Below are 27,690 nucleotides of genomic sequence, written 5' to 3'. Positions count from 1 at the left end.
CCCACAGGATAAATCAAAAAGTTCAAGGCTCCTACCCTCCACAATGCGCTCCCTCTTTCCCCAGTGACAAGAACCAGAGAGGGCTGAACTGGCCGCCAAACTTCCTGAGGAGGGGTCTCCTCGGCGCTCGCAGGTTACACGATCGGGGTCAGAGCCGTGGACCTTAACGGCAGCCTTCATTTCCTGAATGGGGGGTGAGTTCTCTTGGCCATAAAGCTAATAAGAACTTCCTCGCATGGCAAGCGCTGCCTGACAGAGCTACTTGTCAGCCAGCCCATAGTGGGAGAGTGCTGGTTTCCATTAGCGGGTTACAATGCCAGGTGCCACTAATAAGGTCCATCAGCGAGAAACACGAGACTGCTAACCTAGCCTACAAACTCTGGAAGTAATCATTGTCAAGAAGGTTTTTCTTTTCCCTGGGAGGGGGCGAGTGGACAGCAGAAGAGATTCCAAAAATTCAGGTTGCAAGGGATTCGGGAGTACATTAGCCAATGCGTCATTAACACAACATTAAAATATGGGGGGGGGGGGGGTTGCTCCATCACCCCTAGGTATGAACCAATCTGTCAATTTCTTTCTCTCAGTTATCTGATCTTAAATTCAGGTCTCCACATTTCCACATCAGCTTGCCCATTTTTTAAAAAAAGTCCTCGTGAAAATACAACAGCATTTTAGTAAAAAGAATTATCCTATTATATGTGGTTTTGCCTGATTTATACGTATTTTTTTCAAATTGACTTTTTACAATATAATGCATTTTCAATGGCGTACGCATTTTGAGGAAAACTTCACTTTAATATATCCCTGTCTTTACCACATTAGTTGAATGGATAACTGTACTGCAAAATTCAGAGATGTCGCAAATTTCAAAGGATGGCTTCGTTTTGATTCGGGGTTTTTTTCCTCTTTCTTTTCAAGAAACTAGGTAGGTTTGCTCCTTAACTGCAAATTGGAATCAACTTTCTCCCTGCTGCCTAATAGCCAACACCAAAAGCAAAAGACATTGAGGAAAGGAAAGATTCTTCAAGGAAACGGAACAGGGCTCCAAAATGCAGATGGTTCACTGAAAACCGCATTTATGTAACAATGTGGCGGGGAAAAAGACATGCAGAGGCAAGTTGGCCATTGAAACAGCCATAAGCCTTGGTCATGTTGACCCAGCCAAAGTTGAGCACTTTGTTAAAATGTTTATTCCGTGCGGGAGCTGTGCACATGCTTAATTCTCTCCCACTAAATCAATGGGATTTAAAGAGTGCTTAACTCTGGCAGGATCATGCCCTTTGGTTCTTGGAATGTGAGTAACACCCTCATTAATATTGCTGTGTTTAAGTGTGTTTGAACTATACAGCCTCCCACCCCCCACTCAGCCCGCAATTAAAAGCTACAATCAATACCAACATTAGATTAAGCCTGAACTTTACTGAACCTTGAAGAAAACCTCTTATTAAAATGAACATTAAAAAAAAATACAATTGTAAACTCACAATGTGGTCAATTGGTCAAAATCATAAGCACAGTTTAAGAAAGAGCAAGAGATTGAGTGACGTTGGCTTTCTTATTGAAAAGGCAGCTTAGCCGACCTGATAAAGTTATACTAGTGCAAAGAGTTTTGTAAGACTTTGGGGGAGGTCAAAATTTGAAGCTCTTGATAAACGAGGCATATTAGGGCTCCTTTGAGAGGAATAAATAAATAAATATCACAGGGCAAAAAAGTCAACCCAAAAATAAGCATTGGGGTGACTGTGAAATCTTACACTGTAAACTTAAAAGAAAAGAAAAACTTTTGCCAGTCACTTATGAAACTTCTCTCACCAGTAAAATGTTGCTCACACCCACATCTTCTCATAAATCCTTAGAAAATGCATCATACGTGTTTCAACAAATATGTGTTGATAATTTACCCATGATTCAGTCATTCGATGAAGTTAGCGCAAAATGCCAAAGTTACTATGAGCCTTTGGCGTATTAAGTCTAATTAAATCTTCCAGAATTTTCAATTAATTCTATATATATTTCTGGACCAGTTTCTCAGCTGGCCTTCTTTAGAGAATTTTTAAACAACAACATTGGCCAGTAAAAGATGAAAATGAGGATGAAACAGAGTCATTCATGATCTTGGCCATTCTTCAGATCTGCAAGTGAGTAGCTGAAAAGAGTGTGTCATCAGACTGGTTTAGGGACACTTACTAATATTCTTTGATAAATGTCAATGTTTTCTGATAAATGACGATAAAATTTGGTCATAGCCAAAGCTCATTAGACATTTGTGATTTATCAGTGAATTTTCCGCCTTTTCCCACTGGTCTCTGAAAACACTGAGAGTTATTATTATTCATCATTTATAAATCATGTAAAGCTACCCAGATGCCGTACTAAAACATTTCTAACATTTACCATAGCAATGTAGGTTAAAATGAATGTTAGAAATGCAATGAACTGCTAACACTCTTGGGAGGAATTCCTTCAGGATCAATCTATTCCTGAGGAAGTTTAGGACACAAAAGACTACGGATACTTAATCAGTTGTATACACCGTCTGGGTTGCAAAACTAAAAACTAAAAAAACCAGTGATTACATATACGTAGGCATTTATCAGCCAAGCTATCAGAGGTTCAAAGTAGATTTAAAAGCATTCCCTTGTGTCCTGGCTTTGGCTTAATCACACTGCACAAAATTCTTCAAAAATTAGCAGCACAAAAATCTGACTGGATTTGTGGGAAGTAGAATTCGTGACCATTTCATGGCTTTCAGTCAAATGCAGCCATTATTAATTTCTGCAGGATCGTGCCCATCAGTTTAAAAAAACACCCCATTTACTAGAAAGCTTCATCTAGATATTTGCCATTCAATCCTAACCAACATGTATCTTTTTTTTCTGAGAAAACCAACAAGACTATGTTAAGAGCATCATAAATAAATAATCTAGACAGCTACAGTTGTTGCTTCAATTACATCTAAAAGAGCACAGAACAGAAAGCTTTTTTTTTAAAAAAATGGCTTATTTAGACTGACACATTCTATGCCTTCTTATTCATAGTTTTCAGTTTTAAAAAATGGCAACATTGGTAAAATTAAGTAAATACTAATTTAACACTGAGATTAGCTGCAGTGGAAATATATATATATATATATATGCTTTCGTAGATTTTCACGGGTACAGGAATGCAGGTTTTGGTGTCCTCGGGTGTCTTCCCGTGTAAAAGTTGGGGTGTCTAGGCGACGTTTCGACGAGGTCTCACTCGTCATCTTCTCGTGAAGATGACGAGTGAGACCTCGTCGAAACGTCGCCTAGACACCCCAACTTTTACACGGGAAGACACCCGAGGACACCAAAACCTGCATTCCTGTACCCGTGAAAATCTACGAAAGCATATATATATATATATATATATATATATATATATATTATCGATCAGGTCTGGCAACTCCCGGCTGCTTCAGAATTAGAAATTCCCTAGCTGCAACCTTTGCCAAGTTGCCAAACCCTGGCACTGTAGCAAACATAGATAAAAGCTTGTCCCCAGCACTCAGATAAAAAGAGAGATGCTCTTTAACAACAAAGAGAGAAAAAGATTGTGCTTAACATACCGAGACAGGTTGCATGTCCCACCTCAACTCCAAAAGTAGAAGGTGATTCATTATTTCCACCAACAAAGTGTCTGGCATTTCTCTAGTGCCCCTACCATTCGTCTCTGCTTAACCAAAACTACACCGAGAGATAAGCCACTGGGTGTTTCCATTTTACAGGTGGGAAAGCAGAGGTTGAGATGCAATGACTGGCCCAAATACACCCCAGGGCTTGGTGTCCTCCAGATGTTCTGGACTACAAACCTTTGCAGGGGGGCATGGAGTTGGCTACCCCTGTCCCAGAATGCATTCAAATGAGCCACCCAGAGTGGCTGGGGAAACCCAGCCAGATGGGCGGGGTATAAATAATAAAATTTATTATTATTATTATTGTTATTATTATTATTATTATTATTATTAACCATGTGGTATATTGGCCTCATTTTTCTGTCTCCTCACCTCACAAACACGCTCGACAAAAGGACTGGTTTTCCTTGGATGTTTCCTTATAAAAGGGTGAGCTACAGAAATATAAAAGAAACACACACACTCAAAGGTCTTGTGCATTTGTGTTCCTTGTAGATTGCCGAGATGAGGGTCACTCCTAAATTCTGTGCAGTCCCTGGCACATCAAGGGTTAATGGTATGGCTCCGTCTGCATTGAGTCCAATGGGGCATATAGTCCCAGGAAGGAGAGAATACGTTTGCAGCCTAATAGAAGCAGTTGTGGGGCTCACTGTTCCCAACACTCTTTGCCTAGGGATCCTCCAGCAAGGGAACTGCTGGAACTGCCATCCAATGCTGTCAGATAAGAACTCCTTCTCCCTAAAAGCAGATGAATAGGCAAGTCTGATTCTATGGCCTCCAAGACACAAGATCTACCCACCCGGGAAGAATGGCAGATGAAGTTGATGGACTACATGGAATTGGCGGAAATGACTGGCAGAATCCGAGACCAGGGAGAAGAGTCGGTAGAGGAAGATTGGAAGAAATTTAAAGATTATTTACAGAAACATTGTAAAATTAATGAATGTTAGAAGGATGTTGGAATGAAGTTATATGGCTTTAGCAGAAATGTTATAAAGGATTAAGTAAAAACAGATTGTTAATCGGCTAAAGGAGGAAAAGTAAAGTTAGATTATGTCAAGATAAACTATAGGGCAAAAATTGAGAAAGATGGAAAGGATTTGCTGAAATAGCTAACTGAACTAGAATACAAAAAAGGGAGGTGTGAGGAGGTCGATGAAACAAGTAAATGAAAGACAAGATATGGAAATATTGGAGGTGTTTTTAATTGTTTTGTTTATGTTTCTGTTTTGTTAAGATAGGTAGTTTTTTTGTTTTTTATGTATTGTAATGTATTGTTTTGTTTAACTTTGGTTTTTTTTTCCTGCAATCCCTAAACTCTTAATAAATATTACTTTTAAAAAAAAAAGATTCTATGGCCACCAATAGAAAGGGGGCAGAGAGGGTTGAATGCTCCCTGCACTAGCAGCTATGGGGGGAAACGAGGACAGAACCCTTTTCCTCAACATGCTAGATTTCCGCATGCAGAGAATGTTAATGTTTTGGAAGAGCATTCCCTTCTGTGAGAACCTCACCTGCAAAGCCCAGAATCTGCTTCGCCTCCTTATTTGCTCTTTATGAGAGTTGGTCTAACACTGACAACCAGCCGTTACTGGAGCATTCAACACGGGATTCTGGTTTGGGGCCAAGAAAAGGAACTGACCAACTGCTGCAATAATGCATCTGTATTTATTTATTTTAAGGGAGTTGGCCAGTCCAACCAGAATCCTAATGACGCAAAAATTGTTACATCATCTCAGGCCATCTGGGATCATCTCAGATTGGACATGCAGGGTGCTCAGGCCCCTTTGTGCTCAGATGGGCATCATCAATTCTGTGTGGGGTGCTGAGTGGTAGACTTCTTAAACTGATCTTCAAATGTGGAAAGATGAATTGCCCATTCACTGGCAAGAAGCGATCTCACATTAGCCATGCACTACGCCTACACTGGCCGCGGCTGACATTTTTTTTTAAAGACCCCAAAACAGATTTTGCGCACCCGGAGTTGCCCAAACGGACAGAGAAAAAGCACATCCTGTCAGAGCCTCATGTGTACATTTGGACTACAGTAATTAAACTTGTTGGTTCATTAAAACACTTCAGAGCATCTCCAGGATTCTTGCCCTGAATCCTATTAGCGGACTGCCTTGTAATATGTTTGTTTGCAGAGTATTAGATACACAAGAAATATGCCGAACTCTATACGCTGAACCGAAGCCAAATGTTTGCACAGGGACTAAACCAAGGCATTCTCAGGCACCAGTTTCAGCTTTCTGCCACTAAAGGCAAAAACTAGGAAGGAAAAGCAGTACTGCGAGACCCAGAGACAAATTTGCCTGGCAGGCTTCTACCCAGAGCCTAGGGGGGAAATGCCACAAGGAGCCGATTCCCAAAGCAGCTATCAACCATGCAAGGGAAGAGGCTTTCTCCCCAAATAACAGAGGTTTTCTAAGATTTGTTCCCCAAAGGTATAACCAGACTCTCAAGGAACACAAAAGATCAGTTATGTTCAAGAACCAGAAACATGTATTCAGGAAAACTGGTGCAGTTGGATTAAGTCATTGCAAAACTGAAATTGGGAATATTTTTAACCCAACATTTTAAAAAGAACTGCCCTACTGTCAAACTTGGTTCACACACTGATAATGGCATTTTGTTTATTTTTTAAATTAGGTTAGTCTCTCAGCTTGAGGAACATAGTTTTTAGAACAACCCCAAAGCAAATGTATGAGCTACTTGGCAAAGATCATAATTGGTTTCCATGTATTAACACCCCCTTTTAATAAATAAATCACTGATCTTCTTAATAGGTTACATTGCTTTTGTGAATTAATCTGTTAAAATAAGCTGTGAAAGTTTACAGCCAAAACTGATAGCATCCATTTTAAACTCCCCGTTTTCAGAGGAAGTGTCTTTTTCCCTTCCAAAAAGAGAAATTTAATCCAGAAACCAACCCTGAGGTTGTAGTAAACAGAGTGTAAATTTCTGTTTGTTTTGATTTATTTTTAAAAATGTATACTTGGCTTTCCCAGAAGTGATTTTCAAAGCAGCTTACAATAACCAAACATTTTTTTAAAAAGTCACATATCAATTACAAAATGGCTCAATGCCCAAAAGAATTATCGTTCAAACATCGCTAGTGCACTGTGAAGTCAGAAATAAAGCTTGCAAAGAGATAGTGGGGGGAGGGACATTTTGGGAGGAGGGGGAGAGGGGGAATAACAGGAACCAAATCAATAGCTGCTCCAAACTTTAATTCATAAAAAGGGGATGAGATGGAAGCAACAAGAAAACTGATGTTGGTATAGCTAATTATGTAGACTGGAACGGAGCCATAGCGGGTAGTAACTGAGAGTGCATGTCTAAGCTGGCGTATGTCCCTTTGAGTTTGATGGTACTTACTCCCAGGTAAGTGGGCACAGGGTTTCAACCAGAAGGAGTCATGTCCTTCCAAGTAAATGGGCAGGAGTTCATTTATTTCCCCAGGAACCCTGACATATACATCACAACCTACCCTCAAATAGAGCTGGGTGATATATTGTCCGAAACCAGTTTGAAGTCCATATCATGATATCAGTTTCATAAATGTTGACCTGGCAATATATCGCAAATCATGATATGTGTGCGTCTGTGTGTTGTGCAAAAATCACAATGTGGGAAAACTGTGAAGCCAGCCAATGCCTCTACATAGCTCCGACTTTATTTCAGTCACTGTGATACGTCAGTATATTGCGATGTTTAGCTGGTGATATGATGCTGAAAACCAGATATCGCCCAGCCCTACAGTGTTCACCTCTACGCAGTTCCATCCTTATTTCAGAGATTGTGATATATCAGTATATTGTGATGTTTAGCTGGTAATATATCACAATATTGAAAAGCAGGTGTCACCTAGCCCTACACTCAAAGCATCAGCCCCTCCACCACTTTAGCTATTAAAATGTTTATAAAATGGACAAAATGTCATAAAGTGCCAAGCAGCCTGGATAGAAACAGCTCCTCTTTCTGCTATATCTCAAAACCACTAGTGCAACTCTGACTATATAATCTAGTGAGGAGGACGCTGGATTTCCTACAGGCCTCCCATCCCTCTCTCTTCTCCTGGTGCCCACTTGGCCATCATCTCAAATCTCTTCCCCCCACCTCCCCATTTATTCTACTCCGGGTAGCATGAGGTTAATGTGAAACCCTACATCATGCTTCTAACTTTAACAAAGAAAATAGATTAGCAAGCCTATTGAAAGGAAACTCAGTTCTACTGGATGCAGTCAAAGAAGTGAGGAACAAGGTCGCATAAAGTAGACTGCGGAAACAGACTCCGGAGGCAAGGTTTAACTGCTGAGCTCAAGAGGGAAACCAAAAGGACGTACCTGTGTTGCTCTACTGTCTCGTTGTCCGGAAGCTCTGCCCCACAGACACTGCAATGTTCACCAATGGCTCGGTTCTCAGTTTTTATACCCACAGCCAGTTCCCCGAGCTTGCTGAACAGCTCTCTCTGGATGAAGCCTTGTGGGAGGAGCCCTCCGTAGGCGCTGAAGTCCATAGACACCGCGAGAGCCGGCTGAACGTGCAGAGCGGGTGCCATGGAGGACGGGATGCTCAGCATGGAGTCGCCTTTGTGATTGGGTAGCACGGGGTAGATGCCCATTGTCTTGTCGCCGTGGGAAACCATGAGATCTGGCCCAGCCGGTGGGCCTTGGACCGCCTCCGAGGACTGGTCAGCATTCTCGTCACGGGGGTAGTGAAGTTCGCGGGCACTTGTGATGACGCTGCTGCGCGTGGGGGTGCCGGGCCCTTGCTTGTTCTTGTCATCACCTTTGTCCCCCATGGAAGCGCTCAAGTCGGCTGTCCGTGGGCTCTCGTGGCTGGAGGCCTCCTCCACCTGCATCGCTTCCGTCTTCACCTCGGACAGGTTTGGGTGGCGGCCGCCAGCAGAGTGCAAGTCTTCGGGGCCACTGTGCTGCAGTGCCCCTTGCAGCAAGGACTGGCCGATGGACATGAGGCTGTCGACGGCGGCCTTGGTGGGGCTCATGGCCGAGAGTCCGAAGGAGGTGGAGACCGAGGGGCTTTGCTCCACCATCAGGCTCTGGCTGGCCAGGCTGGAGTAGCCACTCTCTTCACTGGAATGCTTGGAGATGAGTATGTTTTTAATGTACTTTGACTTGCGGTCTTCTTCCTCTTCGGTGCTGCCGTCAGCCATGTTGACCTCGGCGTCGTTGTCTTCTGATGCTTGAATGGTCTCCAGGATCTTCAAGCACTGCTCCTCCAGGTACTCAATCTCCAGGATCTCAGCAGCGTAAAGAAGGTCGTCCAGGTCTTCGACTTTAGCCTGCAAGGTCGCCGTGTAGGCGTACTCCAGGATCTGCTGGAATGTCTTTGGCGAGAGGAAGTCCAAGGTGTAATGCTGACTGTTGCGGTGGAAGAGGATCTCGAACATTTTGCTGGTGCAAGCCAGCACTGTCCGGTGGGCGTGGAACTCTTGGCTGTCCACCAAGATCACCACATCGCACAAGGTCCCAGCCAAGCGCATCTGGTTGGCTTTCTGCAGGAGGCCGGTGGCGTGGCTGGGGTTCTGGAGCTGTATCATACCCATCTTAGTCAAATCCATAACACTCCCGGGGTCTAGGCATCAGGGAGTCTTTCCACTGCAGGATCTGGAGCTGTCATAAAGGAAGGGAAATGGAGGAAGGGAGAGAAGAGAGAGAGAAATTGAGGAAAGGCAGTGGGAATGTAGCACACAGTGTGATGAGATCGAACTGAGAACCCCAAGAAGTCAAGCAGAGAACTCATCCCCTGCAAAAGGAGAAGACAACTAGACACCAAAGGTGAAAGGGGGCCTGTCTCTCTGTATCCTATGGGTGAATTGGAGAGAGGAAGGAAAGGGTGGGATTGTGGGTGGGGAAACACTCCTATTTGCTCTCCTTTGCTTTCCCCTCCATCCAACAAGCCACTTTTGGACAGAGACAACTGAAAGCTTGGGGTGGGTGGGAAGCAAAGTTAACCCTGGGCACACAGCTAAATCGGTAGAAGGACTGTGAGGGGAGGCACGATAACTGGAGAGCAAACTAACCCATGATTTCTACCCCAGTAGCCTTTCCCAAAGAATTCCCCAGCCCACAACTTGAAAAGGTAGAGGGTGGGGGAGGACATCCTCCCTTCCTTTCTCCTCCTTGCCTTCAGCTGTGGCCCTGGGCAGAATCACCTCTTCCACAACCCCACAGAGCCTTTTCCAGGACAAAAGTGCAGCCAGGGGGAATGGCTGGGATCCTGGCCAGCAGCTTTTCTCTCCTTTGTTCCTGGGAGGAGTGGGGGGAGTTCCATGGGGCCGAGAGGAGTGAGAGCGCATACGGAGGTTACTCAAGCCAGCGCTGGGGAGCCTAAATTTTACTATCCATTTGAGACTCTTCCCCCCCCCCACTTCCCCAAACCCAAGCCCACTCTCCTCCAAAGGAGACCAAGATGATACCCAGCCAGCCAACAGACAAATAGTCCATTCTGAATAGCATCTTCTTTAGACTACATTATTAGAGCGAATATACAAACTGCCTAACATCCCTTTCTCCTGCCCGGGCTCTCACATATACACAAACACATCAGCTTCTAAGCGTACACGCACAAGAAGCACACACTGCAAAAGCAGATTTGGCATTAAAAGGTTAACCCCAACTACTTGGAGGTGGGTAGAGATAGTGGTTGCAATGACTGAAAAGGGTTTTGCCCCCGCCCGCCCCCTGCACGCTTATAGGCAAGGACACCCCTTTGCCACAACTTTCTAAAATCAATGCAGCAGTCGCTGCACTTGATATAACAACACGCAACACTTTCCCCTGTTGGAAGGCTCTGAGGGTCCCGGTTTCTAGGGCTGCCTCCCTTGACTCCCACCATAAGTCTCTGGGAGAGTGAGGTGTTGACTTCTCCCCACCCACAAACATCCACAGGTAGCTCTTTAGCTTTTGATGCCCCCAACCACGAAGCAATGGGCTCCTAACTCTCACCCGGTTCCAGTATCCTCAGAGCCTCCGGACGGCAAACAAGAGTGCAGAACTAAGAAAAGGGGCGGTCACCCTAGAATAATTCAACCCCAGGAAACAGGAGCTGGGGGGAAACTCGGGACTCGGTCCCCAGGTCCCGGTCAGGTCTCACTCGCTTCCCACCGACCAGGCTCGATACCCGAACCCGAGTACTTTTTCCCATCCGCACCAGCGCTAGAATGGATCGCTCCTCATCTGAGCTTCTAAGCAGAGCTTTCGGTTCACAATTGATCCAGGGTGAAGACTGGGGAGTAATCTTATTTGGTTATTTTTTTGTGTGAGGGGTGCGCGTATTTTTATGACTTTGCGGGAGAGGCGCAAGTCTGAACTGTGCCATCAAGGGAGAAGCGAGCAGGGCGCGTTTACTGGCAAGGAGATATTCATGAGGTCCAGAAGCCGCGATTTAACCCAGCAGGGGAAAGAAAGCAAGGCGAAATCCCCTCGTACTTTGCAACTAAAGCAGGAGGAGGGGAAAAAAAACACCCTATCTATATATATTTGAGTAAGGGGGAAAACGCTTTTTTTTAAAGACGTCTTCTTTGCACTTCTCTTCAACACCCCCCCCCCCAAAGCAACCCAATTCATAATACAGTTAAGCCGGGAGAGTGTACATTTATTTTTCAGAACTGAGATCGGGGAGATATATACTGCCCACCAAGCAAGCACTTGAATTGGGCTTGGAGGGGGGGTGAACCCGCGGGTGTCCATCAAATTGGAAGCCAAAACTCCTTTGGGGCTGGAAGCAAAAGAAGTCCGAAAATCCGAGGTCTGTGTTGTTTTAGCCTCGTTGTTCGCTGGCGCCCTTTGCGCCGGTTGCGGCGCGCAGGCGGAGGCCCTCAATCCCCACACCACGCACACATTTAAAAACAAGGTGCAATTCTGATGTTGGGATAACTGACCTGTTCGTCTGTGCCCCTTCTCCAAAGTAATTCGCCTTGAGCAACCTCCAACTATTTTGACCAACAGTTGCTTCCGATGGCCCTGCAAACGCATATGACCGCCCCCAAAATACGTGTCCTCGAGCAGAGCCCTGTTCCGCCAGGCACGAGGATGAGGAACGCAGGGCTCACATACCCCGGCCGGCGCACGCCCTCGGCAGCCTCCGCGCACAACCAACACGCGCAACTGCCGGCGCTCACCGCGCACCCCGACCTTTGCACCATCCCCAAAGATAGCAAGGTTGGAGCAAAGTGCAACCGCCCCGCTTCCCCCCGAAGAAGAGCAAGTTGGTATCCCCCACTCGAACAGGAAACCCCAAATATTCTACTCTCTTGCACGGGATGCTGTTCCCTTTGCAACTGCGTAGGAGCGCACAGTCCACAATCTCCTTGTGCTTTCTAACATCAAATGATTATTTTATTGACATAAGGGATTTCCTTGCCTTTTTAATCCTTTTTCCCTTCCTTCTCGGCCTTTAAAAAAAAATAATTTATTTTATATCTATTGTCCCCGGGCGCGCAAATGCTGCTTCTTCGCGTGCCGTAGTCCAGCCAGGCTCACACGCTCCACGACTTCGGCCACTGTCCCGCGCTCGCACGCCACTCCGCTCTCCAAGAAAAAGAATAAATGCCCCGAAAAACTTGCGGCGCGCTCCCCAGGTGCCCTGCAAAGTGTCCCGAACTGACAACCCTCCCCCCTATGTTCCCCTCTCCAAAGAATGGGAGGGGAGGAGGAGGAAGAAGAAAAAAGCCATCAACCACCACAACAAAAAAAGACCCTTCCTCGGGGCACTTTTTCTCTCCCCCACCCCAAGTTTTGCGCAGGAGCCCTCGGGGGCCGTCGCTTGCCCCGTGCGTAATTGCGCACGCCAGCCCAAGGAGCAAGTTTTTGGGTCGGTCCCGCTCGCGGAGACTTACCGGGCTCTGCACCGCGGAACTCTTGCGGGCTGCTAAAGAAGCAGCGGCGGCGGAGGCAGGAGGAGGAGGCGGCAGTGGCGGAGGAGCGGCGGCGGCGGCGGCCGGAGGAACAGCATCGCCGGCGCGTCAGGCGAGTTCGCAGCGCCCGCTCTCAGGCTCTCTAGCTGCGCTCGGCGGCGCGGCTAGCAAATCACCAGCGGCTGCCTGACGTTGCCACGGCTGGCGAGGCGCGTCGGGGCCGCCCCCTGCTCTCCTCCCCTGCGAAGCCCCAGCCAGGCACCATCTTGACTGCTGGCACCGACGGCTCCTGCCCACAAGCGGCCGCGCGCGGCGCAGCTCCCGGACCCGGCCTAGCCACGGCCAGCCAGCGCACGGAGCCGGACGCCGGGGCCGCACGACCAAGTCGGGGATGGCCTGACCCCTAGCTGCCAAAGACGCCTCTGCTGCTCTGGTTGCAGCTGGACTATTGGCTACGCGCGGGACCAAGAGTCCGGCGCTCAAGAGTTGCGCCCGCGTCACGCGAGAAAATTCAACAGGGAGCGAGGGAGGGGAGGAGAGGGGACCCCTGTTGAATTTCGACCTGCTCGACAGCTTTTGGAGGCGCGGAAGGGGAGGGGCTGCTGCTGCCAAGGAGGGCAACGGGGCTTGCTTACACCTCGAGTGGCTGCCTAAGTGCTAGTCTGCCTGCACCATACGCGGTTGGCTGACGACGGCGCGGTGGACTGCCGGGACATAGTGGAGGAAGCTGCCCCGATCTTTGGACAGGGCTGCCTTGGGAATGGAGAGGCGCCGATGCTTCAGCAGTAAAATTGGATGTCTGGCCTGCATTCTGATGGAAATATTCCCTAAAGCGAGGGTGCACGGCAGGGGCGCTCCGCACGTGCCCAGATGCACTCTTTTTTAGCCCACTTACCAGTTCCTCCCCGAGGATTTCTTTTCAGTCCCTTGAGTCAAATGAATCTTGATGTTACAGACACCACCCAATCGCTCGTGCGCTTAACCCACTTACCGTCACCACACACACACACACACACACAGAGAGAGAGAGAGAGAGAGAGAGAGAGAGAGAGAGAGAGAGAGAGAGAGAGAGACTTCAACTCAGGACCCAGACAAGGTTCGCCACCAACCGACGCACACGCTTCTTGATGCGGATTGGGATTCGACCCGTGGAAACGCCGTGCGCATGGGGACGGCAGAGAAGCGGTCCACATGATCCGGGGGGGGGGCTAGTGGGATTAGAATGAGCCCCCTCCCCTCCCACAACATGCCCAGCTCCCTTTGATCCAGTCCATCTGTGACCAGATGTTTTCGGGGCAGTAACTAAAGGAACAGGACCGTTTCGAGCACAGTATTACACAGCGCGGACCTGTTGTAACTCGCCGCACCTTCTTCTGGGTGGGTTGGTGGGTGGAATTCCGGATTGACAACCCGATGTGCTCAGAGGGGCAGCCCCAGAAAGTTGCGCTGGGTTTACTGGAAAGCCCGATCCGGAAAATACGCGCGGAACACGCGAGCGGGCGCCATAGGGGCTCCCGAGGGCTGCTGCTGCTGCTGGACAGCGCTCTCCCTCTGCCCGGATCAAATATGGAGGCGGCGGCAGCAGACGCCTACGGGAGGGGCGGAGGGGGAGGGATAAAAGCCCCCCTCCTTCCTCTCTCCACTCCGCCTCCCTGCTGCTACCTGCTGCTGCACAAACTCGCGAGCCCCAGCTGGACGCCCCCGTCCGCACCGCAACACACACGCCCCAGGTTAAAACAAGAAAACGCGTGCGCTTTGCCACCACGCATCCAAAATTAAGACAAAGACTCTCCGTCCTCCGCACCCATCCAGTGTTCTGCCGTCTGCGAGGCATGGAGGGGATTCTTCGCTCCTCGCCAGTCCTCGGTGTCTCCCCGCTACACACGGACTACAGTGGTACCTCAGGTTAAGTACTTAATTCGTTCCGAAGGTCCGTTCTTAACCTGACACTGTTCTTAACCTGAAGCACCACTTGAGCTACTGGGGCCTCCCGCTGCCGCCGCGCCGCCGGAGCACAATTTCTCTTCTCATCCTGAAGCAAAGTTCTTAACCTGAAGCACTATTTCTGGGTTAGCGGAGTCTGTAACCTGAAGCGTCTGTAACCTGAAGCGTATGTAACCCGAGTTACCACTGTAGTTCGCACGCCCAGGTAGATCCACGCAGCAGTTGCTAATAAAACCAGATGGGCGTGATATAAATCACCATCACCATCATTAAAAATTATTAAATCAAACGAGGGGTGGGGGAGGACAACGGTGGGAAGAGTGGCTGGGATGGTGACATCACAAGTCAAAATGTCCTGAAACTCGAGAGGGTGTTTCATGCGCTACAAAATGTGGGGGGGGGGTCTTTTTTTCAGTCCGGGTTATAGGAAGCTGCCGTATTACTGAGCCAGGCCAATGGCACAAGTAGCTCAACACTGAGTGGCAGTGGCTGTCCAGAATTTCAGGCGGGGGGGGGGGAGGAATGAGTAGCTGCAGAAGTGAGAGGGTTAAATAATTCACACACAGTCCATCCTCTTAGAATCAGTAATTCCAAATGGAGTGGGGGGGGGGGTCCAACATATCTTTGTGCTTTCGGAGGACTGGTAACAGGTTGCAAATATACACAGCTGCTGATGCCACTGAAGCTGCTCTCCTGCTATGCATGCTTACTTGGGGGTTTGCTGAGTAAACATGCACAGGAGTGCCCCGGAAATGTCCCTGTAACCCCAACATACCCCCTAAAATGGGAGGCTCACTCACTGTGAGTGTCTCTGCATGCTCTGTCCTGGCCAGAGACTCATACAGAGAAGCAGCAGGTAGACTCCCTCTGGGTCCTGCTCTTCCTGACTCCTACACGCTGTAAAAGCAGGAGTAAAGAGCACAGGGGAACCTCTACTTTCAATTTACGGTGCCGCTGATGTCCCCCAATTCTCAGAAGTCTGAAAAATGCAATTGAGAAGGGAGGGCCAACAGCTTAGTCCCCATCACAGACTGAGCAAGCGAGAAATGGAAAAAGAACAATTTTCAAGTTCCTTCCAAGAAAGCTGCTCCTCCAGTTTGCTTCTTTCTCTTGGCTGTTGTAGGAGCAATTTTTCCAAAACAGGGAAAATGCACAGTTAACTCTCTACATCTTAAGCTTCAGTTAATCAATTGGTTAGACAGAGGGAAGGTGGAGAGGGGTATCAGTGTGGGTATACTGATTGGAAGCTTGGAACTGGGCCAGCCCTGGCACCTGACTTTTGAATGCTAATATGACAGTTTTCAAATATGTTTGGGATGCAAGAATCCTCTTCAACAGCATGAAAGTAACCGACACTCGAACTTGTGGACACGAAGCTGAATGTAGGAAGATTCAGGACAGATTTTTTTTTTAAGTACTTCTTCATACAGCCTGTAGCAGCTGAACTAAAGAACTCACTCCCACTGGAAGCAGCAATGGTCAACTTGGATGGCTTTGAGAGAGGGTTGGACAAATTCATGGGGGATAAGGCTACTGATGGCTTCTAGGCATGACGGAGGCTGGGCCATGCTCCCACTGCCAGAGACAGTAATGTTCCTGAGAAAGAATTGGCGGGAAGAGTGCTCTTGCGCTCAGAACCTGCTTGCCACTTATCCCCTTGCATCTGGGTGTGAGAACTGGTCCATTGGCCTGATCCAGAAGCTCTTCTTATAAAGATGGGAACAGGGAGGAACTCGGGGTAATGTCGGGGGGTGCGGTTCACAGTCATTGCACAGCCCCATGTCCTGTTTGCTGTTAAAATGGACAATTAGCAAAGTTAGGTAAGTTTAGACAGGAGTATTATAGAATTGTAGAATCATAGAATCATAGAGTTGGAAGAGATCACAAGGGCCATCGAGTCCAACCCCCTGCCAAGCAGGAAACACCATCAGAGCACTCCTGACATATGGTTGTCAAGCCTCTGCTTAAAGACCTCCAAAGAAGGAGACTCCACCACACTCCTTGGCAGCAAATTCATGCTGACAAACAAAGGTAATCATGCTTGTTTGCATATAGAATACAGTCTGAGTTTTAATATACAGTGGTACCTCAGGTTAAGAACTTAAATCATTCTGGAGGTCCATTCTTAACCTGAAACTGTTCTTAACATGAGGTACCACTTCAGCTAACAGGGCCTCCCTCTGTTGCCGCACCACCGCGGCACAATTTCTGTTCTCATCCTGAAGCAAAGTTCTTAACCCGAGGTACTTTTTCTGGGTTAGCGGAGTCTGTAACCTGAAGCGTCTGTAACCCGAGGTACCACTGTACAGTAATAGAATCGTAGAACTGTAGAGTTGAAAGAGACCCTGAGGATCACCTGGTCCAAACCCCCCTGCAAGGCAGGATTATGCAGCTGTTCCATTTGGGGATCAAACCTGCAACCTTGGAAGGATCAGCCCCAAGCTCTAACCAACTGAACTATCCAGGCCAAGTATGAACCATTTGTCTTATGCCGCCGCCCTGTAGATGATATTATATATTAGGTCACTTACTTCAGAATGTGGCAATTCATCCCTACTACAGTGTTCGAAATGCCCATTGTTCTAGGTGCAATTTGTGACGGGGAATTTCATTAGTGCAAGCAGATTCTGAGCTCTGGGCACAGTACTGTGCCCTAAGATTTCAGATTAAAACTGCAGAGTGGAAGGAAAGGAAGACCTTTTCCTGCCTCCCCACTTCCAGCTACTTTCTGAAGACTGGAGAAGAGACCCTCTTAAAAATATTATGGGCAGGGGAAGGACTTGTATTCTTGTTACAAAAAAGTTGTGCCTAGACATTCTGTTGTTGCGCCCATAAACTCTGTATAGTTAAAGCTATGGTTTTCCCAGCAGTGATGTATGGAAGTGAGAGCTGGACCATAAAAAAGGCTGATCACAGAAGAATTGCTGCTTTTGAATTATGGTGCTGGCGGAGACTCTTGAGAGTCCCATGGACTGCAAGAAGAACAAAGCTATCCATTCTTAAGGAAATCAGCCCTGAGTGCTCACTGGAAGGACAAATCCTGAAGCTGAGGCTCCAATACTTTGGCCACCTCATGAGAAGAGAAGACTCCCTGGAAAAGACCCTGATGTTGGGAAAGATGGAGGGCACAAGGAGAAGGGGACGACAGAGGACGAGATGGTTGGACAGTGTTCTTGAAGCTACCAGCATGAGTTTGACCAAACTGTGGGAGGCAGTGGAAGACAGGAGTGCCTGGCGTGCTCTGGTCCATGGGGACACGAAGAGTCGGACACGACTAAACAATAACAACAAGGTACCATTTAGCTCCTCGCTGCCATATCACAGTTTCTAACACAGCTCTTGTCCATCGGCCTGCTGCTGAGTGGGGCTGTGGCCTTCTTCCCTGAAGTCCCTGAGCTCAAAAGGAGGCAGAGCACCTGTTATGCATGAGGAAGGTTCCAGGTTCAGGCCCAGATAGCATCTTCAGGGAGGGCTGGGGTGAGATCTGCCTGAAACCCTGCAGAGGAGCTGCAAGTCAGTGTAGACAATGCTGAACTAGATGCACCAACCATCTGGTTTGATTTAAGGAAGCTTCCTTGACTCTCTTTGGCCCATGGAATATCAGGCTCAGGGCCTTGAAGTGTTTCTGTTTTAAGCTTCCTTGGTTCCTATGACCAATCCTGGTAAGAGGCAGGATGGAGAAAGGCCCTCGGGGTTGGCTGGAGGAAGCTCTCATTAGACAGGAATTGGAGCTGCTTGTACATACACATACAAAACCCCTCTTGTGATAAGGTTTTATTATTTATTTCTAAAGTCCCAGCTCAACAAACAAGCAGGACTTATATAGGGCTGGCAGGGCATTTTCTGGTGTCACAGAATGACCATGAAAGGCTGAGAGCAAAGATTTACTGCTGGCCTTTATAGAGAGGACAAGGATGGGAAATTGCAAGATTACAATGAAATGGGGGGGGCAGCAGCAGGGCGGGGGGGGGGGGAGAGAAAGGGGAAAACAGTGTCTGGGGGTGAACAAATCTGCTTCTCAGAATAGAGAGAGGCTGCAATGGAGGCTGTGATGAGGCGGAGTGGAGGAGGAAGAGTTTGGATTTGATATCCCGCCTTTTCACTCCCCTTCAGGAGTCTCAAAGCAGCTAACATTCTCCTTTCCCTTCCTCCCCCACAACAAACACTCTGTGAGGTGAGTGGGGCTGAGAGACTTCAAAGAAGTGTGACTGGCCCAAGGCCACCCAGCAGCTGCATGTGGAGGAGCGGAGACACGAACCCGGTTCCCCAGATTATGACCACTACACCATACTGCACCATACTGAGCAGAAAGTCAGACCATTGGTCCATTTACCTCAGTACTCCCTACACTGGCTGGCAGCACCTCTCCAGGGCCTCAGGTGGGGGTGTTCCCTAGCTTCAGGCTGAATTGCATTCCAGCTTGGAATCCCCTTCTAGAGTACATCTGGTGGCTGGTTATTTTCAGCACCTATGACTTGTACCCTTGGCTTATGCCCCCTGAGTTTACATTTTGATAATATTTACACCATTCATTCAACCAAAACTAACAAATCCCATAAGTTTCCTTATATGTACAGATGAATCAAAGTGGGGAGAGAAGGCATGGACACCCTGCCTTGGGTCTACTCTTTGAAGTGTGCACAAGCATGCTAGAAAAAATGGTTTCCAAATTAGAGTAAGAGATCTCTCTCTTCATAAGAAATCACTCACTTCCACTCTCCCCCCGCCCTTACATGGTACAAATAGGATGTGAACTGATATTACAGCCAGTTAAGATAGGAAAATAAGAAACACATTTAAGAATGGAGATGCCCCGAGGCTCGTCACCGGGGTGAATGTAATCTGCAGAAGGAAAGTGTGTTTATAATTATAATGGGGTTTAATGTATGCTGGGGACAGATGAGGTTGGCACTCATTTTGCATGGACGGCCTGATATCAAAAGCCTCACAAAAGGTGGAGGCACGGAGGTTATTAGATCCATATCGAAATGCTGAGCTGCACATTCTGCAGATAAGGAATTGAGACAGGGGCTAGCCACACAGAACATATGTGCACCTGTGCTGTGGCCTGGGCTAAATTCAAAATATTGGTGAACCTTATTGGATCTGGGTACCTGAGGTTTTGAAGTATATTCTTCCCTGGGTTTTAAGCTCTGGAGATGGTGAGAACCAGTGCTATTTTTCTAGCAAAAGAGATGCTGGAATTCACCATGAAGACCTCCCTTGTTGTCTAATCATGGCAATGGTACACACCTGAGAGGTGCCGGAACTGAGTTCTGGTGAGTTCTTGCTGGGGAAAAAGCCCTGATGTAAGTGCGAACGTCATCAGAGGTGATTTTTATTTTATTTTTGAGGAATAGAAGAGGTCCTCTTATGGTTCAGTGACTGATTAAAGAAAAAGAAGCAAAGAACAGATCAGAAACCAACTGACAGTTCTCCAAATGGAGAGATACAAGAAGTGAGGTTCCCCAAGGGTCAGTACTAGGCTGACCACTACCTGTAAAGTTGCTTATAAATGACATGGAGTTAGGGGTGAGCAGAGACGTGGTGAAGCTAGCTGATTCCCAACTTTTAAGACCCATGGGCACATCTGGGTTTTTTTGAGCAGCTGCCATGGGTGACACACCCCTCTCCTCACTTCTTGCTCCTCTCCCTCGGATCACATCTTTCTCCTTAACATTAGAACATTAGTGCGCATTCTGTGATGTCACTGCATCTTACCCAATGACTAGGACAGGTTTGGAAGTGGTAGGCAAAACAGGAAACAGCCAGCCTTTTTCCTACTAAACACACTGTTGAACTCAATGGGAATTACTTGCAAGTAAGCATGCATAGGAGAAGCCCCTCCCCATTTATTAGATGTTGAAAAGAGGGCCTGATGAAGAGGACTACAGCCCAAGCACAAGGCAAATAGCATGACAGTGAGGAGTTTTGCTTACCTACTAACTTTCAAAAGGCTGGAACTCAGAGCTGAAATTTTGTAGCTAAGGGGGCCATTTTTACTGCTGCACGCATAAAATTAAGCTGCATGAGTCCCATTAGCAGTAATGGAAACCCCATAGCTAAGTCCCGGCTGAAAGTTAACTCACTGGTGCATTTAACCTTTGTTTGTGTATATGTACAATGTGAACGTACAAAAGTGGTTTTTGTTTGATTGTATGTTTGTTTCACACAGTCGGTGATTTCCAGAGGAAGCCAGCCTGAATGCAAACACTTCCACATCAATCTTCCAACAGGCCAGACAATGTTGGGGGAAAAAGGATGGTCCTCTGCTTTTGCCTACTGGAGCTCAGCCTTCTCTGCTGGGAGGGCACCTGACCCCCACAGCCTCCAAGGCAGAAGTGGGGACCTCACATCAACCCCTAGGCTGTGCAAAACACTCTCAGGGTGAAGAGAACCCCACACCACTTGCAATAAGCCAAACAGATGTCTAGAATCCCTGTAGTCATCCCAAGGGCCATGTTCCCCTCCAGGCAGTCTTCTGAGGGCCACATATTGATGGGGGGTGCCAGAGGCATGGAAGCAAATGTCATTTTCTGTTTTGCACAGTAGGCTGGGGTTTCTGCACACAAACACTGCCCTTCATTCAGGCAAGTAAGAACCATTATTAGAATTTGAGGACACATCCCAGCCAGGTGAAGACATTCGAGGAAGGAGTGAAGAAAATCCAGTTAGAGGTGTGGTCTGGGGCCAGATAGAGAAGTGTGGAAGGTTATATTTGGCCCCCAAGACCTGAGGGTTCCCACCCCTCCTCTAGTGGGTGTAATTAGACTCCTTGAAATCCCTCTTTCATCTAGACTGGGAGTTAACTCTGGATAACAGCCTCCAAACCTATAACGTACAAAGGAGTTCATACCCGATGACTCTTCCTCTGACTGAATCTCTGCCTTTTTAGGATAGCAAGAATGTAATTCTGTCTCCTATTGGTGGGATAGTCTCACCTGCAGGAGCTGCCTGTCTCATTTTGCCACCTGAGGCTAAATGGGAAGGTTTTGCCTTTAGCACCCCACCCACCAAACCAGGGATGCCCTTACTGGGAGTTCAGCGAGCTCACATGAGAGTTCTGCGAGATCTCATGAGATCTTGCCAGAAGCTGCCACTGCATTACCCCGGTGGCAGCGGTGGGCAAGTTGCCTGTGGGGGCACCACACCATTGGATTCTGCCACCTGAGGCAGCTACTCTTGTCCTCCTCATGGGCAGGCGGACCCTGGTGTCGTGCCCCCTAATCTATCATCAATTTACAACCAAGGTCCAAGCACACATACTTAGAAAGGAGCCCCATTGAGTTCAGTGGGGCTTACTCTCAAGTAACTGTATTTAGGATTGCGCTTGAGATTCCTATACTTGTTTTGAAGCATCTCTGGCTGCCTTCTCCCCACTGTAGGCTCCTTTTTCTTTTAACAGCTGCATGTTGTTGTTTAGTCATTTAGTCGTGTCTGACTCTTTGTGACCCCATGGACCAGAGCACGCCAGGCACTCCTGTCTTCCACTGCCTCCCGCAGTTTGGTCAAACTCATGCTGGTAGCTTCGACAACACTGTCCAACCATCTCGTCCTCTGTCGTCCCCTTCTCCTTGTGCCCTCCATCTTTCCCAGCATCAGGTTCTTTTCCAGGGAGTCTTCTCTTCTCATGAGGTGGCCAAAGTATTGGAGCCTCAGCTTCAGGATCTGTCCTTCCAGTGAGCACTCAGGGCTGATTTCCTTAAGAATGGATCGGTTTGATCTTCTTGCAGTCCATGGGACTCTCAAGAGTCTCCTCCAGACCATAATTCAAAAGCATCAATTCTTCTGTGATCAGCCTTTTTTATGGTCCAGCTCTCACTTCCATACATCACAACAAGGGAAGAGAAACAGCAGGTCCCTTCCATGCAGAAGACCCCAATTTCAATCTCCCGCTTCTCCAGGTAGGGCTGGGAATGTCCTCTGCCTAAAACTCTTCTGCCAGTCAGTGCAGGCAGTATTGAGCTAGGTGGGTGAAGGCTATGTAGCAGGAGAGGACCTGGTGAGGTTCTAATGTTTGAGGCAGCCTTTCCCGAGCTGATGCTCTCTAGACTACAACCGGACTGCAATCCTCATCACACACCTGCAAACCAGCGCAGCCAGCCTGCGATCAGGGATGATGGGAGCTGCCTGTGAAATGCTGGAGAATATATCAGGAAAAGTGTGGGTGACAACAATAAGGTCATTTGTAGCTTACAGCCCTAAGCTTGCAAACACTTGGAGGTCCTTTGTAAGCTGTGACTCAGGGTCACTTTGACAGCCAAGGCCAGCCGGCCCACATTCCAAGACTTTATCCCTGCTCCTTGCCCCACTCCAAGAGCTCAGAAGAAGAAAATATTACCAACGGTGACTCAGCTATGGAAGGCAGACTTTTATAGTGCTGAGAAATGGGCACCTGGGCTCTCTGCTGTCATGTTTCCCTTTCCCTTTCCCTGTGACAATGCATGGTTTGGTTTGTAATTGCATTAAAATGTCTTCTCTAGCAGCCTATGACCTAATCATCTCTTCAACGCCTATATTTAGAAGCCGTCCTTTGTACTCAGGAGAACTGAAGCCAGAAGTAACAAGCACTGCTCTTGATGTCTTAATAAGCGCCGGGTTTGTTTGGAGGGTGTTTTTTGCTCAGTTTGCTGCATAATTATTTATTTTGTCTCCCCACCCCACTGCCACCTTCCATTTCCCTTCTCATCTCTTTAGCCTAAAAGGTTTGACATTTTACCAAATCATGGGTAAATTTTGCGTAGTATCAAGGGGCTTGCTGTGGCACCGCATGAATTGTGTCTCTCTGTGTGCCTCCCTTGTAAATGGAGAAGTCCAACCCAATGGGAAGTCTGCAAGAAAGAAGTGGAATCAATTAAAAATGTAAGAATAAATTATTTTAATTAAAAATAGCTCAGAGGCAGAAAGAGCAAGATAAATGGAGAGGGGACGTGCTCACTCCTAAATGAGTCATCAGAAACATCATTGATGAAATTGTTTTGGAAGATAACATTTTGGGGGGTGTTTTGGGGGAAGAGTAATCTGGTAATCTGCATGGTGAAAGATGCCCACTAAGGAGAAAGGAAGGAAATCGGGCACTTAAACTGGTACTTGCATTGTCCACTCAGTCTTTATCAGCATGGATATTTATTATTATAGTAACATACCACATTTCTTCCAAAGAGTTCAAGATTTCCCCACCCCTTTATCCTAACAATAAGGTTGTGAGGTAGGTCAGGCTGAGAGATACTGGTCACCTAAGATCACACAGGGATCTCCATAGATAAGTGAGCATTTGAACCTGGGCCTTCACCATCTTGGTCTGATATTCTAACCATGACATCACACTAGTCCTCACTGAGACCCCGATGCCATTATTACTCACACTACCAGTTAAATAGCTCACTGATGCAGTTCACAAGAAGTGGATGTGAGAGCTTGCTGTTATTTGGGGGCGGATCAATAGCCCACCGGTCTTACCTGCTGTCATGGACTGGTTGGACTCAGATGAATGGTGGGAGGAACCAGCTGAGGAACTACCAAGGGAAGAAGATTCAGAGCACGGGGAGTGGTGGTGGGATAACGATGAGTGGTCATAGGAGGGGAGGGAGAAGATTGGGAAGAGAAGGTGTCAGGAGCTAAGGAGGAAACAGGGCTTAGTGAGCTGGGAGAGTTTGTTGCAGAGAGAAGTACAGAATCAGAGGCAGAAGCTGAAGTGGAAGAGGAAGAGGAGAGAGGCCAAGAGGCAGAGATGAGACATTTGATGAAGAGTCACAAGTGTCTCCCCCTCCTGCTGCAACAACCTCCCCTCCCTGATTGCTCCCAGAACCAGAAGAGGCATAGAAAGGGCGAAGGAGAGATTGGTGACACACAGGCTCAGTCTCTGATTGGGATAGACCCCGAAGAGGAGGGGACTTAGGCAGCTAGGGGGAGGCAGGGACTTTCAGTCTCAGCAACTGTTTTATGGGAGCCAGACCTACCGGAGATGAATTTCTGTGCTTATTAGGTGTGGCAGAACACATTTTTGCTAATAAAGAGTGAACACCAACTTGCATGGTGTGATTTACTGCTGGCTTGCTCCTGGTAGCTGCATTATCTGACAACATTGACTAAGCCAAGATTCCACAGAAATCTCTTTCTAAAGATCTAGCACAGGGTGGTCCAACACAAAGCCTGCAGCCTGCATGTGGCCCTCAATGCCTTTTTGGGTGGCCCTTGCTAAGTACCAAAGCTGCAAGGAAATGGAAGTGACAACATGAAAGCCTTGCCCTGCTTTGCTCATGACCACCGCAAGCCACTCATTCCAGCTGAGAATCCACCTTGGGGGCTTGGATGAGGATTCCCCGCTTCCCATTCTCCCGTCTCTGACTGCCCAGCCCCTTTCTTCTGCCTCAGGGAAGGCACAGAACCCCACAAATATCTGCCCCCTCCTCCTTCCTCCTCTGTCCACCCTTCAGACTCCTATCTGTCCCTGACATTCTTCATCTTAAGGTGTCATGTGTGTTTATGGTGTTATCTACACTGGTGAGTTATAAAGTTAAAAATGTGTTATAAAAATGTGACACCAGAGGGCTCTGTAGAGCAGCAATCTGTTGCTAATGAGAAATTTTTAAATAGCATTTTTCAGATCAATGTAGATCCAGCCTATGAGTAGACTCAAATGGTTCTTTCCCTCCCCTTCTACAAATATCTACAAAGAAACTGCGTCACCAGAAGCCTTTGCTCATGCTTCACTTGAAGACCCTTAGCTCTGCAAGCCTCAAGTAACAAATTACTCGACTTGCATTGGCTCCCAGTAAAAATGCACACCTTGTTCAGACATCTGATCCTGTTCCATGCTGACCTAGATGACTAAAATTCAGGAGCCATCGTGTCCTGACAGGAAACTGGCCCTCAAATCCCCACCCTGTGAAGTACAAACTGAACAAAGAAGAACTGTGGAGATGTTGCAAGTCTAATTATGGAGCCACACCTCGCTGTTGCAGGCTGGCTGCCAAGCTATTTATTAACCAATTTTATTTCTTGAATATTTGCAGGAGGTGCAACAAGTTCTTGCTATCTTATCTGTCTGGAAACTGGAAACAGGTTGCTGCGACTACTGATGATATTTGTACAGCAGGACCGTTGGCAAATTTCCCAGACTTCAAAAAATCCAGGGCATTAGAGATACCTCATCCAGTTCAGATGAAGCAGTCTTTGTCATCCCAGTGGAAATCTGGGTTATTTATTTGTTGTGCTCACATCCCACTCTTTCATGATGAGAATTGGACACTTGGTAGTGAGGTTATGGACAGGCCTTTCACACCTTGGCTCTGGAATGTGCTCCCCCTAGAAAATTTGTGACTGACTCCTCACCACCCCAGTCCAGAGTACAGTGTGAAGCCCCTTTAGACTGCCAGACATTCAGCTGCAGGTCTCAGTTCCTCTTGGTCAACCAGCACCATGCAGGTGTCAGGGACTGGGCAGAGGAGGAATGAAGGAGACCTCCTCTCCAGCCTGACCCTTCCAGAGAAGAAGAAGACAGTTCAGACTTACAACGGGGGTTTGAGGGAGGTCACAGCTCAGAGGCAGATGAGGGGGAAAGTGGGGAAATAATGGGGGAGGAGAAGGCAGAGTCGGAGCAGCTGGCTGACACATTATCACTAGAAAGCATTCCAGACCCTCCATCTCCCAGAACCTGGCAAGCCTTAAAAGTAGGAGAGCAAAGAGCTCAAAGACAGATGGCCCTAAGTGGCAACCATAGAGGGGGTGGTGCTGTTGACGAATGAGGAAGTGGGAGAAAAGGGAGGTGGAGATTTACTTGGGACAATGCCATTATTCCAAAAGGCTGCCTTCCCAAGCGTCTCTCTGTAAATATTGAATAAAAAGCAGATGGTAAAGACTTTTCCTTGTCTTATCCATTGCTGGCAAACTGCTGTGGTGGTTGGTTCCTCTGCCGCCTGACAGCAGGATTGCAAATGCCCTTGGCCCCTATCTCACTTCAGCCACACAAAAATGGAACTTATGGAATGTGACTGGTTGGAAATATCAGTCCAGGTACATAGTCAGTTCTGCAAGCCACCTTTTGAAAGCAATGCAATGGGCAGAGAGGGTGCTGCCATCCTGTTCTCGTGTGTATCTATTGTGGATCTTGAAAAGATGCACACATTGCATCAGATGATGCCCATAGTTCCTGTTCAAAACAACAACAACAGCAACAACAACAACAACAACTTTACTATTTATATCTCTCCTACTTGGCTGGATAGACAAAAGCTAGGTGGGAGCATCTTTGTTTACCAAAGTATTTCTCTACCTTCAGTTGAAATCTAAGGATTGTATTCAACCAAGTTCCACCCAAAGCAGACCTACTACGTTAGTCATGTGCATTAATGTCAATGAGTCTACTCTGAGAAGGAGCAGCATTGGCTACAATCCTTTGCATTAAAAAAAACCTTCTCGACATACAATATAAGTTGCAATGCAGAAAATAATTCCTGGTCGTAAATAGGCTCATCATGACTATAAGGACTAGGAGTGGATCTACACACAGGAAAAAACACACTATAAATAAGTAATAAATAACAAAAGAAAAAAAATGCTATGTAAAATTGCATACATTTTTATTATTATTATTTGTTGCTGTCCTGTGCTACCTGGTGTTGCATGTTTATAACATATTCCAAACACTGTTTTTTTGACTAATGTAGCTGAGTCCAAGGAGTAAAGAAGACTAGGAATCTGTCAGTGTAACTCTGAAGCTGCAATCTTCAACCTACTAAACATAGTGGGACTTTCTTCTGAGGTCGTGCTGCAAGTGTACTTAGAATTAAGTCCCATTGAGTATCTCCTGAACAGGTAAGCTCTTTTGTAGTTGCCCAAAGTGGGAGGTGCCTTTAAAGGGTGTCTTTGTGGCCACTGCCCCTCCCTTCATCTCATTCCTGTGAAAAGCAGCAGGCACTGATGTTCTCCATCTAACCAGTGTGGTGTAGTGGTTAAGAGCGGTAGTCTCATAATCTGGGGAACCGGGTTCGTGTCTCCGCTCCTCCACATGCAGCTGCTGGGTGACCTTGGGCTAGTCACACTTCTCTGAAGTCTCTCAGCCCCACTCACCTCACAGAGTGTTTGTTGTGGCGGAGGAAGGTAAAGGAGAATGTTAGCCGCTTTGAGACTCCTGAAGGGGAGTGAAAGGCAGGATATCAAATCCAAACTCTTCTTCTTCTAACCCTGTCTCATTTACCTGCCAACT

At 47.3% G+C, this 27,690-nt stretch overlaps 1 protein-coding gene across 3 annotated transcripts in view; it reads right to left on the bottom strand.

The window, feature by feature from the left end:
- ZBTB16 (zinc finger and BTB domain containing 16) overlaps positions 1–14,077 on the bottom strand; it is a 189,346-nt gene extending 175,269 nt beyond the window's left edge. Inside the window, exons 1-2 of one of the 3 annotated variants that reach the window (XM_081889838.1) lie at positions 13,888–14,077; positions 8,005–9,294 (exon numbers count right to left, since the gene is read on the bottom strand). In XM_081889838.1, coding sequence (XP_081745964.1) covers positions 8,005–9,242 — 1,238 coding nt within the window. In that variant the 5' untranslated portion in view covers positions 9,243–9,294; positions 13,888–14,077. Of the gene's footprint in view, positions 1–8,004; positions 9,295–12,521; positions 12,721–13,434; positions 13,595–13,887 lie in introns of those variants that run through there. The other 2 variants (XM_081889839.1, XM_081889837.1) reach the window with 2 other exon arrangements.
- Positions 14,078–27,690: the final 13,613 nt, after the last annotated feature.

Source organism: Podarcis melisellensis, assembly GCF_964234715.1.
Source record: "Podarcis melisellensis genome assembly, chromosome: 15".
NCBI lineage: Eukaryota > Metazoa > Chordata > Lepidosauria > Squamata > Lacertidae > Podarcis > Podarcis melisellensis.
The sequence above is the reverse complement of the archived record's forward strand: the minus strand, read 5'-3'. Positions and strand labels throughout refer to the sequence as shown.